The sequence below is a fragment of the Elephas maximus genome, chromosome 3 (genome assembly GCF_024166365.1).
Source record: "Elephas maximus indicus isolate mEleMax1 chromosome 3, mEleMax1 primary haplotype, whole genome shotgun sequence".
NCBI lineage: Eukaryota > Metazoa > Chordata > Mammalia > Proboscidea > Elephantidae > Elephas > Elephas maximus.
The window spans coordinates 7,984,793-8,003,565 of NC_064821.1; the positions used below are offsets into that span (position 1 = coordinate 7,984,793).

General features: G+C 52.0%; 1 protein-coding gene across 3 annotated transcripts in view; it reads left to right on the forward strand.

The window, feature by feature from the left end:
- Positions 1-5,390: 5,390 nt before the first annotated feature.
- The window catches only part of UHRF1 (ubiquitin like with PHD and ring finger domains 1), a 46,206-nt gene continuing 32,823 nt past the window's right edge, over positions 5,391-18,773 (forward strand). Inside the window, exons 1-3 of one of the 3 annotated variants that reach the window (XM_049876483.1) lie at positions 5,391-5,539; positions 6,743-6,905; positions 13,576-13,836. In XM_049876483.1, the coding sequence (XP_049732440.1) occupies positions 6,753-6,905; positions 13,576-13,836 (414 nt within the window). In that variant the 5' untranslated portion in view covers positions 5,391-5,539; positions 6,743-6,752. Of the gene's footprint in view, positions 5,540-5,979; positions 6,155-6,742; positions 6,906-7,761; positions 7,942-13,575; positions 13,837-18,773 lie in introns of those variants that run through there. The other 2 variants (XM_049876482.1, XM_049876481.1) reach the window with 2 other exon arrangements.

An 18,773-nucleotide genomic window follows, 5' to 3' on the forward strand; every position in this document is an offset into this window, starting at 1 on the left:
GAAGGAAGAAGTCCAAGCTGCACTGGAGACATAGGCAAAAAAATAAGGCTCCAGGAACTGACAGAATATCAATTGAGATGTTTCAACAAATGGATGCAGTGCTGGAAGTGCTCACTCATCTATGCCAAGAAATCTGGAAGACAGCTACCGGGCCAACCGACTGGAGGAGATCCATATTTATGCCTATTCTAAAGAAAGGTGATCCAACCGAATGTGGAAATTATCAAACAATATCGATAATACCGGTCAAGAGTGAGTTTCTTGGATCAAGTAGACACATAAGACTATGTGGGCATCTCCTGTCTGGAGGGGGGATGAGAGGGCAGAGGGGGTTGGAAGCTGACCGAATGGACACGAAAAGAGAGAGTGGAGGGAAGGAGTGTGCTGTCTCATTAGGGAGAGAGCAACTGGGATTATACAGCAAGGTGTATATAAATTTTTGTATAAGAGATTGACTTGATTTGTAAACTTGCACTTAAAGCACAATAAAAATTAAAAAAAATATTAACATCACACACAAGTAAAATTTTGCTGAAGATTATTCAAAAGCGGCTGCAGCAGTATATTGACAGGGAACTGCCAGAAATTCAGGCCGGATTCAGAAGAAACATGGAACCAAGGATATCATTGCTGATGTCAGATGGATCCTGGCTGAAAGCAGAGAATACCGGAAGGATGTTTACCTGTGTTTTATTGACTATGCAAAGGCATTCGACTGTGTGGATCATAACAAATCATGGATAACATTGTGAAGAGTGGGAATTCCAGAACACTTAATTGTGCTCATGAGGAACCTATACATAGATCAAGAGGCAGTTGTTTGGACAGAACAAAGGGATACTGCATGGTTTAAAGTCAGGAAAGGTGTGGGTCAGGGTTGTATCCTTTCACCATACCTATTCAGTCTGTATGCTGAGCAAATAACCCTAGAAGCTGGACTATATGAAGAAGAACGGGGCATCAGGATTGGAGGAAGACTCATGAACAACCTGCCTTATGCAGATGACACAATCTTGCTTGCTGAAAGTGAAGAGGACTTGAAGCACTTACTGATGAAGATCAAGGACCACAACCTTCAGTATGGATTACGCCTCAACATAAAGAAAACAAAAATCCTCACAACTGGACCAACGAGCAACATCATGATAAACGGAGAAAAGATTGAAGTTGTCAAGGATTTCATTTTACTTGGATCCACAATCAACGCCCGTGGAAGCAGCAGTCAAGAAATCAAAAGACACATTGCATTGGACAAATTGGCTGCAAAAAACCTCTTTAAAGTGTTAAAAAGCAAAGATGTCACCTTGAAGACTAAGGTGTGCCTGACCCAAGCCATGATATTTTCAGTTGTGTCATATGCATGTAAAAGCTGGACAATGGATAAGAAAGACCGAAGAAGAACTGACGCCTTTGAATTGTGGTGTTGGCGAAGAATATTGAATATACCATGGACTGCCAAAAGAATGAACAAATCTGTCTTGGAAGAAGTACAACCAGAACGCTTCTTAGAAGCAAGGATGGCGAGACTGTGTCTTACATACTTTGGACATGTTGTCAGGAGGGATCAGTTCCTGGAGAAGGACATCAGAAAAGAGGAAGGTCAGCAGAAACGAGGAAGACCCTCATGGAGGTAGATTGACACAGTGGCTGCAACAACGGGCTCAAGCGCAACCATGATTGAGATCATGGCCCAGGATCAGGCAGTGTTTCGTTCTCTGGTACATAGGGTCGCTATGAGTGGGAACCAACCTGACAGCACCTAACAACAACAACACCACATGGCACAGCGGTTAAAGTGCTTAGCTGCTAACTGACAGGTTGGCAGTTCGAACCTACCAGCTGCTGTGCAGGAGAAAGATACGGCAATCTGCTTCCATAAAGATTACAGTCTTGGAAACTCTATGGGATGGTTTTACTCTGTCCTATAGGGTTGCTATGAGTCAGAATCAACTCGATGGCAGACATCAACAACATGGTAACTCTGGGGTCCCTGGGTGGCGGAAATGGTTAAATGCTGGACTACTAGCCAAAAGGTTGGCAGTTCCTAACAACCGAGGTGCCTTGGAAGACAGGCCTGGCTGTCTGCTTCTGAAAAGTCACAGCCTTGAAACCCTATGGAAGACAATTCTACTCTGCACATATAGGGTTGCAATGAGTTGGAATCAACTTGATGGTAACTAACAACAAAAACAATGGTAATTCTATGTTTAACTTTTTGAAAATTGTCAAACTACTTCCCAGGCATAGTCTCTTATATGTGTTTATTAATTATTAACGTGAGCAACCCTTCTGAGGCTCACCTCTCAAATGTCACCTACTCAGAGAGGACCATTGGTTCACCTCGCCAATTTTTTTTGAATGATTAGAGAAATGGGACCCTACATTGCCTGGCCTCAACGACTTTTCTTCAGGAAAATCCACACATCTCTCTCTACATTATTTAACTTCATATACCAAAGGGACCTGGGCTGGCCACCCCTCCACTCTGAAGTATACATGAAGAATTTTATTCCCTTTCTGCCATGTTGAGTTTTTGCAACACCAGACACAAACAGGAAAATGCCAGGTTCCTGCAGCAGGCGTTCTTGATATGGAAGCCCTAACTTTGGACATGTTATCAGGAGGGACCAGTCCCTGGAGAAGGACATCATGCTTGGTAAAGTAGAGGGTCAGTGAAAAAGAGGAAGACCGTCAATGAGATGGATTGACACAGTGGCTGCAACAGTGGGCTCAAGCACAGCAACGATTCTAAGAATGGCACAGGACCAGGCAGTGTTTCGTTCTGTTGCACATAGAGTTGCTATGAGTTGGGACCGACTTGATGGCACCTAACGACAATAGCTTGCCTCACAAACTCAGGTAGGCCTCCTTGATACTTGCTCACACTCATTACATTGTCTATACAGGGCTGATGGCTGAGGGTCCAGAAATGCATTCAGTGGCGTTGACCAAGACCTGAAGTTGGAGAAAGTTAACAGCTGTCTCTGCATCTAGACATCATAGTTGGGAGTGTATTAGTCTCCTATTGCTGCTATAACAAATGTCCACAAACACAGTAACTTAAAACAACTCAAATGTATTATCTTATAGCTCTGAAGGCCAAAAGTCTAAAATGGCTGTTACAAGCTAAAATCAAAGTGTTGGCAGAGCTGCATTACATCTGGAGATTGAGTCTAAGGGAGAATCCATTTCTTGGCGCAAATGGTTAAGTGGTTGACTACTAGTCGAAAGATTGGTGGTTAGAACCCATCCAGAGGCACCTTGGAAGACAGCCCTAGAGATCTGCTTTTGAAAGATCACAGCTTGAAAACCCCTTGGAGCAGCTCTACGCTGCACACATGGGATCGCTATGAGTCGGAACTGACTCAACAGCAACTCACAGGAAATGCTTCCCATATTCCTTGCCCTGTGGCAACTTCATTCCAATCTGTGCTTCTGCCATCTCATCTCCTTCTCTGACTCTTCTGCCTCCCTTCTAATAAAGACACTTGCAATGACAGGAGCACCCAGATAATTCGGGATACTCTCCCCATCTCAATATCCTTGATTTCATCCCATTTCCAAAGTCCCTTTTGCCATGCTGTTAGGTACCGCCTAGTCAATTTCGACTCATAGTGACCCTATAGGACAGAGTAGAACTGTCTCATAGGGTTTTCTAGGCTGTAATTTTTTTTTAATCTTTACAGGTCTCATAGGGTTTTCTAGGCTGTAATCCCTACAGGTGAAAACATGTCACGATTACAGCCTAGAAAACCCTTTGAGACAGTTCCATTTTGTCATATAGGGTCGCTATGAGTGCAAAGTAGAGGGTCAGAGGAAAAAGAGGAAGACCCTCAACGAGATGAATTGACACAGTGGCTGTAACAATGGGCTTAAGTAAGCAACGACTGTAAGGATGGTGCAGGACCGGGCAGGGCAGTGTTTTGTTCTGTTGTGCATAGGGTTGTTATGAGTCAGTACTAACTCAACAGCACCTAACTACAACAACAACAACAAATCTTTATAGGTCTTTTCTCCTGCAGAGCAGCTGGTGGGTTCAAACCGCCAGCCTTTCAGTTAGCAGCCAAGTGCTTAACCTTTACGGCGCCAGGGTTCCTTTTATCATGGAAGGTAACCCATTCACAGGTCCCAGGGAGTAGGACTGGACATTGTTGGGGGCCATTATTCTGCCAACCACTTGGGGAAATGAGACCAGAGCACCAGGGCCAAAATAGAAGGGACTTAGCCCACGGCCAGAGGGAGCCTGTAATAAGCTACGTCAAAACTCATCCCTTCCTGCTCACGGCCCTCCCGTGGTGTGCACTGTTTTCGGGAGAAAGACCAAAGTCCTCTCTGTGGCCTGTGAGGTCTTCCAGGACATCCCGCTGGCCTTGTCCCCTCCTGCCCTCCCCTTTGCTCAATTCACCTCAACACCTCTAAGCCTTTTCTGGCCACTGAATTTGCCCTTCCCTCCTCGTCCAATCTGTCTGTGGCTTCTCATCTCAGATCACAGCTCAAATGTCACCTACTCAGAGAGGCCCACTGGTCCACCCCAACCAGAATATCCTCCCTCCCTGCCACGTGGACAACGGTCACTCGCCAGCCATTGTCCTGTCTTCTTAGCATGGGTTATTTGCTGAAATTATCTGCTTTACTCATTACTTCTTGCTGGCCTCCCCAGACAGAATTTCCCCTCCCTGAGATTACTGACCGGGTCTGCCTTCCCCGCCACCCTCTGTGGAGCAACACTCCCAGCCCCGAGAACCCTGTCTGGCCGCTGTAGGTGTCCGGCATGGGTCACTGTGTGCCCGCCTGGACTGGCCAGAGAGAAGCAGGCAGGGCGGAGGGGGCAGGGCCGCCCTGCCCGCCTGGACAGCCCCAGAAGGCGGGAAAACAAGGCGGGAAAACCCAGCAAACAAGCCCTGCGGGTGGGTCCGGTGGGGAGTGCTGGCGGACCTTGCCGCAAGAAAGTGGGGCTGGGGGCCATCAGACGGGCCATCGGGTGCAGGTGGTCTTGTAGGGGGGCCCCTAATTCTTCCGCAGTATTTAGACGTGATTTCGGCCTTCCTGGCCCTACTGGTCAATGCGTGCCCAGGGAGGGGGCTACGAGAACGGACTTAAAAGGTCAGGAGGTCCCTACCCTGGGGGATCCTTAGAAGTTCAGGGGGGGCACATGGGGGGGTCAGGGGCTGCCACAGGGCCCGTTGCACGCTGGGCGCGCCCAGCAGAGCGCTCAGGGCTGGGCGGGGCGCGGCGGAGGGGGGTGGGCAGAGGCGGGGGCGTCCCCCACCCTCTTTCTCTCTTCCCGCCACTGTGGCGGCCAATCACTACGCAGGCGCCCGCCCCCGGAGCGGCCTCCCGCGGCCCTGCAACTCCCAAACGCCGAGTTTTCGCGGGAAAAAAATCAGAGTGGCTGGCAGCGCGGCGGGCAGTGGTGGCCGTCCGCGCGCTCCGGATCACAGGCACGTTCGCGCGAGGATCGGGCCACGCACGCGGGTCCACGCCACCCCCAGCTGGGTCAGGCGCGCAAGCAGGCGAGAGGATACGGCCGGCAGGCGAGGTGAGCGGCATGGCAGGCCCCGGAGCCAGCCTGGGTCGGGGGGCGCGCGGTGCACCGGCCTCGGGGACTTTGCAGAACTTCCCCGAGCGGCCGGGACGCGCGGCCAGCATGGGGCGCACGGGTGCCTGCTCTGGGCTGCATGCGTCCCGGGACCTCCCCGGCCAGCCCTGAGGGCCGCGCCCGGGGACTCCAAGCCCGGCGGAAGGAGCCGAGCGTTCCAGGATCCCGCCGGGGGTCGCGCGGGCCAGGTGGGGGAGGGCCGCGGGGGAGGATGTCAGGCTCCGCGCCTGCGCGCCGGGCGCCCCGCGATTCAATTGTCGCGCCCGAGCCTGATTTCGCGCGCCCTGCGTTCCCCGGGCGCGTCTGGACCAATGAAGACCGAGTGGGGCGGGGCGGCCGGACAAGGCGGAGCCAATAAACGAGGCGGCTCAAGTGAAGGGGCGGGCCTTGGCGAGTGGGGCCCCCTTGGCCGGTCCCCGAGGTGGGGGTGGGCGTGGGCTCGCTGGCGCGGCCCGCGCGGGCAGGAGGAGACCGCGGTCGGGGTCGAGGGTCCCGGGTGTGCGAGCCGGCGCGCGGGAACCTGCCAGCGAGCCCGGCCGCCGCCGCCGGGCTGAGGTGAGTGGCGGCAAGCGCGGGGGCGGCCGGGACGGGGCGCCCCGTTGCCATGGCCACCGCGGGGCCGGGCGCGCACGCGCCTGGGGGGGACACCGAGGGGTCCCGGGGCCAGCGGGGCTCAGGTGGGGGCCTACGCCCAGGCCCCCTTCACTGAGTTCTTGGAGGAGTTTGGAAGTTTCAGCCGGTGCCGGACTTTTGGAATTACCTCTTCCGAAATATGAATCGGAGCAATGAATGAACGAACGAACTTGGCAACTCGCTGTTTGGCTGGGCTCCTTTGGCCGGTCCACCTTCCCTGGACGTTGATGTTTTCCTCTGTGCAGAGGGCTTGGGTGGGACTGGGTGGTCCGGGACCTCCTTGGTCCTCCCTTAACTTCCTCTCCCCGGCCATTCATTAATGCATTCATTCCTTAATTCCCTCAGCCTGGCCCTGCCCCAGGTCTGGCCATCTATGGGGCCCAGAGCGGGTGGGAGGGCGTTCTGGAAGTTTCCTGGTGCCCACCGACTAGACAAAAGCAACGCTGGCCGGAGTATGGCTTAGTGGCGGCGGAACTGACCGCCCCATATCCTGCTTTCTCCCTTTCTTAGCCCCGACACCATGTGGATCCAAGTGCGTACCATGGACGGCAAGGAGGCCCACTCTGTGGACTCGCTGTCCAGGTTGACCAAGGTGGAGGAGCTGCGGCGGAAGATCCAGGAGCTGTTCCACGTGGAGCCTGGCCTGCAGAGGCTCTTCTACAGGGGCAAGCAGGTAAACCTGCCCTGGAGGCCGCCCGCTGCCCGGCACCTTTGTTCTCAGCCTGGTCCAGGCACCGCGCCTCAGCCGCCACTGGCAGACACCTTCTCCCCCCCTCATCCGGTCCGCTTCACGTCTCCCGGAAGGAGAAGTCCACAGAAGCCTCAAATGCCGGCTGGGGAACAAAGGCCTGGCTTGCAGATTGACACGCTGGGCCGGCAGTTGTAGGGTTTGGGCTTTTAAACGCCTTTTTTGTTTTTTAAGCTCCCCCGAAAAGCATTTCCAGAAGTTGGAGGTGGCCAACAGGGTGCGGATGAATTTAGAGGAAAGATCTAGAATCATCACTCAGACTGGGCAGAAGGGATAGGGATTTTCTCTAAAGCATACTCTCCAAGTTATGTACCTATTTAGCGTTTGGTTTCACAGGGTCTGTTTTCTAGAAATGTGGATTGGTTTTCTCAAAGGGGTGCTTACGAATCAGGAATCTCTACCACTCTGGGGCCGCTTTTTAGCTGGCTACCTGGCGATCTGCTCCCATTAAGATTACAGCGTAGAAAACCCTATGGGGCAGTTATACTGTGTCACACGGGGTTGCTATGAGTCGGAATCGACTCCACGCACCCAGCAACAACAAGAAGCCGGGAATGGCGGCTGTGCTCTCAGCAAGGGCGCGGGGCCTGCTGGTCCCCAGTCTTATTCTTTCCTCAGGCTGTGGTAGCATTTAAAATGGCCACTCCTGCTCTAACAGCTGCTCCCATTCTGGACACTTTACCCAGGCCCCCTGGGGGTTTCTGTTGCTCCTGGTGTCTTTGGAGGACAGCGGGGCATACCGTGAGTGAGATTTCCCGGGTGGGATAAGACGGCATGGCAGAAAGTGTTGGTCTGTCTGCTAGAGCCCTCTGGGAGTCAAATGGACCCTGGGGACGGGCGCAGATATCGTTCGGGCTTAAAAGTAGTCAATTGGCGCGCCTTGGAGTCCCACTCCTGTTGTTGTGGCATCTCGCGCTGGTCACTGCTGCCATCTGGCGTCTGGATTGAAGAGCAAACGCGGGTGAGCTTGGCCCGGGTTTCTGGGGGTTGGGAGGATCCTGGGTGCTGACTTGAAATGAGACGTGATGATTAATTTCTTGGGCTTGTGGTCCCCTGGGAGGCCTTCTTTAGCCTCCTTCCTGTAAACGAGGCAATGATTTGAAGGCCTTAAGAATTTGCGTTAACCCGCCCTGCCTGCCCTGGGAACCTGAAGATTTGACTGCAACCATGTGGCTTTTGAATTCCGCCGCTCTGGAGATAGGTGTGGGGAGAAAGCTGGTTGGGAGTGGCGTGGAGCTCCAGGACTTGCTTTATCCCTCCTCTTGCTCCTCCTCCTCCACCTCTTCTTCCTCTTTATCCTCTTCTTCCTCCTCCTCCTCCTCCTCTTTGTCTTCCTCCTCCTCTTCTTTTCCCTCCTCTTCCTTCTTTCTTCTCCCTCGTCTTCTGTGACAGCAGCTCAGTTTTGTTCCATCCAAACTGACTTCTGTTTGCCACTCAGTTTGCTTATTCAGTGCAGGGGCCTGCAGTTAACAGATCATTTTGGAAAACCCCCTGTGTGTGGCTGCTGAGTTCGGTATATTCATTTCCTAGGGCAGCTGGACCAAAATACCACAAACTGGGTGGCTTAAAACAACAGACATTTAAGGTCTCAACGTTCTGGAGGCCAGGAGCCCGAATTCAGAGTCTTGGCAGGCCGTTCTCCACCTGAAGCTCTGGGGAGGATCCTTTTCTTGTGTCCTCTAGTTTTGGGTGGTCCCTGGTGTTCCTGGGCTCATGTAAGCACCGTTACTCCAGGCTCTGCTGCTGTCTGCCCACTGCCTTTTCGGTCTGTGTCTTCATTTTTGAGGACAGAGGCCAGGAGATAGATTTCTGAAAAATCAGCCGGTGAAAACCCTATGGAGCACAGCTCTGTTCTACACACATAGGGTCCCCATGAGTCGGGTCGACTCGCCAGCAGCTGGGATTGGGCTTCTCCAGTATGACCTGATGTTAACCAGTTACATCTGTAGAGACCCTATTTCCAAACAAGGGTCACATTCATAGGTCTTGGGGTTTAGGACTTAAACGTACCTTTCTGAGGAAATCCAAGTCAACTGATAACAGGTGGGTTAGACATGAGCCCTTTTAAAAAGGGAGCAGATCTCTCTGAGTGCCTTCTGTGTGTCCGTATTTTAATTTTTATGCCTTCTCTCTTACCACCCTCCATACTTACGATGAAAGATTTCAAACAGACAGAAAAGTTGAAAGAAACACCAACACCTAAACTCCCTCCCTTTAGATTTTAAACTAGTTGCCGTCAAGTCGATGCTGACTCATGGTGATCGCATGTGTGTCAGAGTAGAACTGGACTCTATAGGCTTTTTTTTTTTAATTTTATTTATTTTGTTGTTGTTGAGAATATATACAGGAAAACATACACCGGTTCAACAGTTTCTCCATGTACCATTTATGACATTGACTCTCCATAGGCTTTTCAATGGCTGGCTTTTCAGAAATAGGTCGCAAGGCCTTTCTTCCACATTGGGCCCTGGTGGCACAGTGGTTAAGTGCTCAAGCTTCTAACCAAAAGGTTGGCAGTTTGAGTCCACCAGCCACTCCTTGGCACCTCTATGGGGCAGTTCTGTCCTATAGGGTCGCTGGAATCGACTTGATAGCAATGGGTTTTCTTCCGAAGGTGCCTGGGGGTGGACTTGAACCGCCAACCTTTCAGTCAGCAGCTGAGTGCTTTAACTGTTTATACCACCCAGGGACTCTGGAGCCAGTATAACTGCCTTTTATCCCCCTTCCCTGACGTTCCTTCCCCACATGGCGGCTTTGTGAGGGTGCCTCCCGATCCCTGTGGAGGCCCCGACGCCTCCCCGTGTGAGGAATGTGCAGTTTCTGTTTCCTGGGTAAGAAAACCAGGCTCCAGAGCTGTGATGCAATTTCCTCAAGGTTGCACGGCTTTGTAAGCGCCATGGCCCTTCGCAAGTGTGGACGGAGATGGGAGGGTGGGGACAAAGGCACAGAGCGGCACATTGCAGCGGGTAAAGTCTGCACGGAAGCCGGACTACTAGCAGATACAAAGCCGTGCGATTTCTAGTGGGTGGGAAGTGACTTATTTTTATAGAATGTTCTAGAGAGTTCACAATTTTTCTTTTTTTTTAAAGCAATATTGCATAGCAGTACGAGGTCAGCAGCGAGGTTGTCAGGGAACACGGTTGAGTCTTCGGGATGTGGAAGGGTTCGAGGTAGTCTTACCTCGGCTGAGTAGGCTGGTGGTTCTGTTGCTTGATTGGCGGAAATGTGAGGAGGCACGTGGGGGAAGGGACTTAGGCCGCAGGCCCAGCCTGGGCAAAGGCGGGAGGCATCTGGTGCCTTTTTTTTTTTTTTGGCTGCCCATGGCAGTGACAATAGCTGTCATTTATGACTTCTTTAACGCGTTCAGGTACAATGCTGTGCACTGTACGGAATCTCAAGGCTGGTCATGCTTCTCCCAGCGCCTCGCTCTCTGCCTCCATGGCCTCCTCACCTTTCACATGGGGCTAATTCAGGACCTGCCACATGACGGGGCTGTGACAGTTCAGTGTGGCGTGTACATGAAGGGCTGAGCCCGAGCCTGGCTCGCAGTCAAGGCTCAATAAGTCACTTAACTGAGTTTCTCCCCACTCCCTTGGCACTGCTGACACAGTGGCTGGAGCCCTCTCTGGGGTGGGGCTGTCCTGGACACTGTAGGGCGTTGAGCAGCATCCCAGGCCTCCACCCCTCGATACCAGTAGCACCCCCTCAAGTTGTGACAATCACAGATGTCCCCCGGGAGACGAATCACCCTGGCTGAGAAGTACCTGTTTAGTAGATAGTTTGCATGAGGGAAATAGCCAAACGGGGCACGCCTGCCCCATAGACCACGCTCAGGTCAGTCTGACAGGTCAGCCGAACCAGTGGCCTGGGAATGGCTGTGTAAGGGTCCTTTGCATCACAGTGGCACACTGAATGTTCCTGCTGGACTGGCCTTTCTGTGTGCCTGGAGGGGAGGGCCAGGCTGCAAATTTGATGGCTGTCCCTCAGAGGTCTGTGCTGCAGGCCGTGTGAGGGAGGGGCCCGCGACCAGGGTCCTTGCACTGTGGCCCTCCTCCCCAAGCCAAAAGTCAGCAAAGTGTTTCTGGAAAGGCCTATAGTAAATATTTAAAACAGCTCTGATGGCTGCTAACCCAAAGATTCGAACCCACCCAATGGCTCTGTGGGAAAAAGACCTGGCAGTCTGCTTCTGTAAAGGTTAACCAAAAAACCAAACCCGTTGCTTTCGAGTCGATTCGGATTTATAGCAACTATGCCCTGGGAAACCCTCTGGGGCAGCTCTACTCTGTCCCGTAGGGTTGTTATGAGTCAGAATCGACTTGACGGCACCTAACAATAACCAGTAAATATTGTGCCTTTGCAGGCCGTTACTGTCTCTGGACTGCTCAAATGTGCCTTTCTAGGACCAAGTAGCCGACAACATGAACAAATAGGTGTGACTGTGTGCCCATAAAACTTTACTTAGATCTCTCTTGCTTTCCATAGTTTCCCAATTACACGTCAGTGCTTTGATCCAGGCTCTAGACTCTGCTTGTCGTGTGCAGGTTTTCCTGTTAGGAGCTGTACAAAAAACCCATTGCTGTCGAGTCAATTGCGACTCATAGTGACCCTATCGGACAGAGTAGCAGAATATTCTTGAATAGGTCTCCTGGTGCACTTTGTTACAAGGGCTTTCCTAGGGCAGCAGTTTTCAAACTTTGGTCTTGAGACCTCCTTAAACACTTCAAAACGATTGAGGACCCCAGAGGTCGTTTGTTCATGTGGCTTCTGTCTGCCGTTTTGTACCACGTTAGAAACTCGATGGTGGTGGTGTGTGCTGTCGAGTTGATTTTTGACACATAGCAGCCTCATCTCTGCCTGGTGACACAGCTCTCCCCTGGTCCTGAGTTGGAAGCTGGCACTGGGTCTCCCTTGCTCTGGCCTCCATGTGGTACCTGGCATGGTCCCGGGCACCTGGGAGGCTCGTCATGCCCTGGGTGAACAGGAAGGGGAAAGCAAGATGTTCCCTTTGCCATTGAGTTGACTCCAACTCATAGTGACCCCATGTCAGAGTAGGACTGTGTTCCATAGGGTTTTCAGTGGCTGTTTTCAGAAGTAGGTTGCCAGGCCTTTCTTCTGAGGTGACTCTGGGTGGACTCAAACCTCCAAACTTTTGGTTAGCAGCAAGAATGTTAACCATTTGTACCACCCAGGGATTTCAGTGGGGAGAAATTAGGGTACAGGAATGAATAGTGATGGATGGGGCTAATGGATCAGAGAAGCTGTCCTGGGGTGGATAAGACTTGAGCAAGAGCCTTAAAGAGTAAATGCATCTTGGGATTTTAGGTCTCCTTCGGTCTGTATAAGGAGCCCTGGTGCCGTGGTAGTTAAAAGCTTGGCTGCTAACCTAAAGGTCCGTGGTTTGAATTTACCAGCCACTCCATAGGAAAAAGGTGTGGCAGTCAGCTTCCATAAAGATTACAGCCTTGTAAACCCTGAGGGGTAGTTCTTCTCTGTCCTGTAGGGTCATATGACTCACAACTGACTCCACGGCAAAGAGTTTGGTTGGGTTTGGTTTAGGTTCATACGGTTAAGGGTCTTTCAACCTCTGTACTGTTGACATTTGGGGCTGGGTCATTCTCTGGGTTGGGGCTGCCCTGTGCCATGTAGGGTGTTGAGCAGCATCCCTGGCCTCCACCCACTCAGTGCCAGTAGCGCCCCCAGTCATGACGACCACAGGTATCTCCAGCCAGTGTCCTGGGGGCAGAATTGCCCCTGATTGAGGCTTGGTGATAAGGGCTGATTCTCTGTCATTGCGTGTTTGCTGTAAGAAACAGCTGCAAACCACATCACGTCCTAAGAAAAACTCCCCTGAAGCCCCACGTGCACCCTGGCACAGGTTGGGATAATGTTGTGTGTGTGCACGGAGGCACTTGGCGCCTAACACTAGGAGCCCTCTCCCCACCTCCTTAGAGAGGGCCTTAGGGACCTGGGGAAGGGTGTGGCGGTGCTGCTGAGCAGGGTGCACCACGCAGGTGTAGAGCGGCTTTTATTGTCCCACTGCCTGACCTCGGGAGGCCCTGGGTGGTGCAAACGGTTAAGAGCTCAGCTGCTAACCGAAAGGTTGGTGGTTTGAGTCCACTGAGAGGAGCCTTGGAAGAAAGCCCTGGCAACTTCTATAAAGATTAACCCATTGCCCTCAATTCTGACTTGTAGCGACCCTGTAGGACTGCCAGACTACCCCATAGGGTTTCCAAGGTTGTGATCTTTACGGGAGCAGACTGCCACATCTTTCTCCCACAGAGTGGCTGGTGGGTTAGAACCACCTACCTTTCAGTTAGCAGCCGAGTGCTTTAACCACTGCACCACCAGGGCTCCTTTCCGTAAAGATTGCACCCTAGGAAACCCTGTGGAACAGTTCTGCTCTGTAACCCATGGGGTCACTGTGGTTTGGAATGGACTTGACAGGAACAGACTTGGTTTATTTGGTTTTAACCTGCTCTAGTTCGAGACTCGGTAGTTTTCTCCTGCCTGTATTTGCGGTGCCTGGACTAGGCCCGCTGGTGGCCAGCAAACGCTCAGTACGTGTCTGGTGACTTCCTCCTCCCTGTCCCTGCAGATGGAAGACGGCCACACTCTCTTCGACTATGATGTCCGCCTGAACGACACCATCCAGCTGCTGGTCCGCCAGAGCCTCGTGCTGCCCCCCAGCAGCAAGGAGCGTGACTCCGAGCTGTCCGACACCGACTCAGGCTGCTGCTTGGGCCAGAGCGAGTCAGACAAGTCGTCCAACCACGGTGAGGCAGCCTCAGAGACCGACGGGAAGGCCGGCTTAGCAGGCGAGGACGTGTGGGACGAGACGGAGCTCGGCCTCTACAAGGTAAGCAGGCTAGGGGGCGGCCTCCTCCTGCCTGGCTAGGGGAGCGCGCCCCACTCCCTGCCGGCGTCTCTGGCCCCGCCATCTGCCTGGCCAGAAGCTCGCTGAATGCAGGCCAGCTCCCTCTTCATCGCTGGGGCCTGGGCAGCCTCCATCCTGCAGGGAAAACAGCCCACAGTAAGTTTCCAGAAGGTTCCTTGTAGGAATTGTTTTTTTAGGTCAAATTCGTATAATATAGAATCAACCAGTTTAGAATATACAGTTCACTGGCATTTACTACATTCACAGTGTTTGTGTAACCATCACCGTAACTAGTTCCAAAACTTTTTGGGGGGATTTAAAACAACAGAAATTTATTCTCTCACAGTTGGGGAAGCCAGAAGTGTGAAGTGAAGGTGTTGGCAGCCCTGCTTCCTTCTGGAGGCTCCGAGGGAGGATGAACTTCCTGCTTCTCCCCAGCTGGGGATCCTTGGCGTTTCTTGGCTTGTGGCTGCCCTCCAGTCTGCCGTCATCCTCGCATGGCGTTTCCCTCTGTGTCTCTGTGTGTCATACCTCCCTCTCCTTTCTCTCTTAAGGATGACTTCATTGGATTTGGGGCCTACTCAAATCCAGAATGATCTTATCTCGAGATCCTTAACTTTATTACATCTGCAAAGACCACATTTCCTTATAAGGCCACATTCACAGGTACGGGGATAGGACACGGATGTGTCTGTTTTGGAGTGCTGTTATTTAACCTGTTACACCATCCACCCCAGCCTGGCAGCTGCTGCCCTGAATGGCGACCACGGTGTACGCCCCCTGCCCCTGGGTGTTCCTCCCACCGAGGCTCTTCATTCCCATTCCCAGCTCCCAAGTGGAGCTGAGAAATTCCAGAGCTGAGCTGACCGGATCCAGCTCACAGATCCCATCTGCCTTCACCGAGGTCTGGCTGCTCCCAGCAAACCTGTTTCTGCGCTCTCACTGACTGTGCCCACCCCCTTCCCTTCCCTATCCCACAGATGGCCAGGATGACTTCCTTCCAGCCTACTATCCCAAACCCCTTTTTGGGGTCTCTGTGTTCTTTTGGGAAGACCCTGTCAAAAGGAGTGAGCCTTCCCCTATGTTTCGGATCGTTTTGATCACCTCAGAAGGAGACCCTTTACCTACTGAGTGGAGGCCCTGGGTGGTAGAGACGGTTAACATGCTTGGCTGCTAACCAAAAGGTTGGAGGTTTGAGTCCACCCAGAGGCTCCTCGGAAGAAAGGCCTGGAGATCTACTCGTGAAAAACCAGCCATTGACAAGCCTTTGGAGCACAGCTCCACTCTGACGTGTGTGGGAGTGCTGGGAGTCAGAGCTGACTCAATGGCAACTAGGAACGGGGACCCATTGAGCAGTCAGCCCCCTCCTTCCTGATTCCAAAAACCCCCCCAAACCAAACCTATTGCTGTGGAGTTGATTCCGACTCCTAGTGACACTCTAGGACAGAGTAGGACTGCTGCACGGGGTTTGCAATGAGCAGCTGGTGGGTTTGAACCGCCAACCTTTTGGTTATCAGCTGAGCTGTCAACCACTGTGTCACCTTTCCGCTAATTTAAAATAAAGGCCCCTTTATAGTGGTTTAATTCACACACCACACAATTCATCCTTTTAAAGTGTGCGATTCAGTGATTTTTTTAGTAGGTTCACCGAGCTGCGTGACCATCCTCACAGTGCAGTTGTAGGACAATTTTTCCTCCGCAGTACATACCCCATACTCGTTAGCAGTCGTTTCTGGTTACCCTTTCCCTCAGCTCCTAAAAAAACAGAAAACAAAGCCTGTTGCCGTAGAGTTGACTAGAGTTGACTTTGACTCTTGGCGACCCCATGAGTGTCCGAGTGGAGCTGTGCTTTACAGGATTTTCAGTGACTGATTTTTTGGAAATAGATTGCCAGGCCTTTCTTCTTCTTCTTTTAAAGATGTTTTTGTTCTTGTTGTTTTAATTTTTTATTGTACTTTAGATGAAGGTTTACAGAACAAACTAGTTTCTTATCAAACAGTTAGTACACACATTGTTGTATGACATTGGTTAACAACCCCATGACGTGTCAGCACTCTCCCTTCTTAACCCTGAGTTCTGTATTACTAGCTTTCCTGTTCCCTCTTGCCTTCTAATTGCTGCCCTGGGGCCAGTGTGCCCATTTAGTCTTCTTTTGTTCCATGGGCCTGTTGTTCAGTCTTTTGCTGAAGGGTGAACCTCAGGAGTGACCTCATTACTGAGCTGAAAGGGTGTCCAGGGGCCATACTGTCGGATTTTTCCATTCTCTGTCAGGCCAGCAAGTCTGGTCTTTCCTTTGGAGTTAGAATTTTGTTCTCTGTTTCTCTCCAGGACCCTCTATTGTGATCCCTGCCCGAGCAGTCAGTGGTGGTAGCCGGGCACCATCTCGTTGTGTTGGACTCAGTCTGGTGGAGGCTGTGGTAGATGTGGTCTTTTAGTCCTTTGGGCTAATCTTTCCCGTGTGTCTTTAGTTGCTCCCGAAGGGTGAGACCAGTGGAGCATCCTAGATGGCCACTCACAGGCTTTTAGGACCCCAGACGCTCCTCACCACAGTAGAATGTAGAACGTTTTCTTCATAAACTGTGTTATGCCCGTTAAGCGAGATGTTTCCTTGAGATCACGGTCCCCACAGCAGGCCTTTCTTCTGAGGCATCTCTGAGTGAATTCAAACCAGCAACCTTTCAGTTAGTAGCCAAGTGCGTAACCATTCGCGTGATCCAAGAACTCCCCCTTGCCCTTCAGCAGCCACTAATCTACTTCCTGTCTGCGCATTTACTTACATGCCAGTGTTCTAGGTATTCATACAAGGGGGATCATATGATATTTGTCCCTTCGTGACTTACTCCATTCAGCATAACGTCTCCAAGGCTCATCCATGGCGTGGCACACGTCAGGGCTTCGTCTCTCTTGGTGGCTGAGCAATAGTCTACTCTGCAGCCGACCGACCACGCTGCGGTAATCCACTCGCCTGGTGACGGTCCCGTGGGTCGTCTCCATCTGTGGCGATTGTGAGCAGTGCCACGGTGAACATGGGGTCACGCTGGAATCTAGGGATTCTTTTGTGACCCTGGAAGGCAAAGTTCTGTGTCGGAGGCCGGCAGATGTCCTCTCTTGGGGCTTTGCTGTGGCTGTAAGGTATCTGAATTCACTGCTACCACCTAAGCATAAGGAAATGTCACGTAGAAATCCAGATTTCTGCCTTCTGAAAACATGGGCAGTTCTGGCCTCCCTGGGCTGCTGTTCCTGCTGCGGGGCCGGAGCCGAGCGGCAGAGGCCTCGGTTAAGATAACGCGCCTGCCCTCCAGTCCCCCGCTGGCCTTGGGGGAACCGCTTCCTGCTTGTTCTAAAAGTTTTTTTCTAGGGTACACATCGTTGTTGGGTGCTGTTGTCGATTTTTGACACCTGGTGACCCCTCCCCGCCCCCCCCGCATATGACAAAAGGAGAGCTGCCCCACAGGGTTTTCTAGGCTGTAATCTTTATGGGAGAAAAGACCTAGCCACCTGCTCTTGTAAAGATCACAGCCTAGAAAACCCTATGGGGTAGTTCTCTGTCACATGGGGTCACCATGAGTCATAGTCAGCTTGACGGCACCTAACAGCAACAATCTTTATGGAAGCAGATTGCCAGGTCTTTCTCCCTTGGAGCTGGAGCCCCTGGGTGGGTTTGACCTGCCACCATTTTGGTTAACAGCCAAGTGTTTACCCGTTGTGTCACCAGGCCTCCTTTTTCTAAACTATAAGCCATTTTTTCTCACTTAATGTATGGTGAAGGGCATCTCCTGTTAGCAGACAGCAGTCTTTCCCAACCCGGTAACAACAGAGAGTTCTGCTGAGTGACTCCACTATTCATTTACCCAGCACCCCATAAGGGACACTTCAGGGTGCAAGTATTTAACCATGAGAAATAATTTTGAGAAGCATGGTCTTCCTTTGATTCCTTTTTTTTTAAAAAACAATTTTTTTTTTAGTTGTGGTAAATACAAAGGAGTCCTGGTGGTACAGTGGTTAAGCGCTCGGTGCTTCGAACCCATTGTCCACTCTGCAGGAGAAAGCTATGCCTTGTAAACCCTAGACAGCTCTACTCTGTCACGTGGGGATGCTATGAGTCAGAATCCACTCGATGGCAGTGGGTGGGTGGTAAATAGATACGTGACATCGTTTGTCACGTCAGCATTCCTAGTGTGCAAGTTCAGCAACAGGGCCTGCTTCACCCTTTACTTAGAGGCTAGGGGTTCTCACCAGGGGGGCCACTTGGCAACCCCTGCCCCCAGCATTGAGTAGATGGAGGCCAGGGATGCTGCCCCTCACCCTGCAGTGCACAGGATGGCCCCTCAGCAGAGAAGGACCTGAGCCCTGTGTCAGCAGTGCTGAGGGGAAGAAGCCCTACGTTAATTATTGGGAAAAATTGAGTTCAGTCCCTAACTTACACCATACAACAGAATAAACTCCCGATGGGTCAGATGGTGTAAACCAGGGTGACCCTCCAGCTCCTGTGATTCCACTCCTCTCCTCTCCCCACTCTGTGTGCGGATTTAAATGTGGGCAGCGTCCTACGACGCCAGTAGGTCTGATGATTATGGGACGCAGATTCTCTTGGGGGTCAGTGGAAGCCCCTAACCCAGAAGTTCTCACTGAGGGGTGATTCTGCCCTCAAGGGATACTGGGCAGTGTCTGGGGACATTTGTGATTGTCACGATGCGGGGGGGGGGGGAGATGCTCCTGGCATGCAGTGGGTGGAGGCCAGGGGTGCTGCCCATCACCCTACAGTTCACAGGACGGCCCCGCCCCAGAGGCTGATCTAGCCCCCCTGTCAGCAGTATGAAGGCTGGGAAGCTGTGTTGTAGGTGGTTGAGTTTGCAACCAGCTCTGAGCCCTCCCCATACTCTGGGACCTTCATCCCAGAGACCATGATGGGCCCGTGT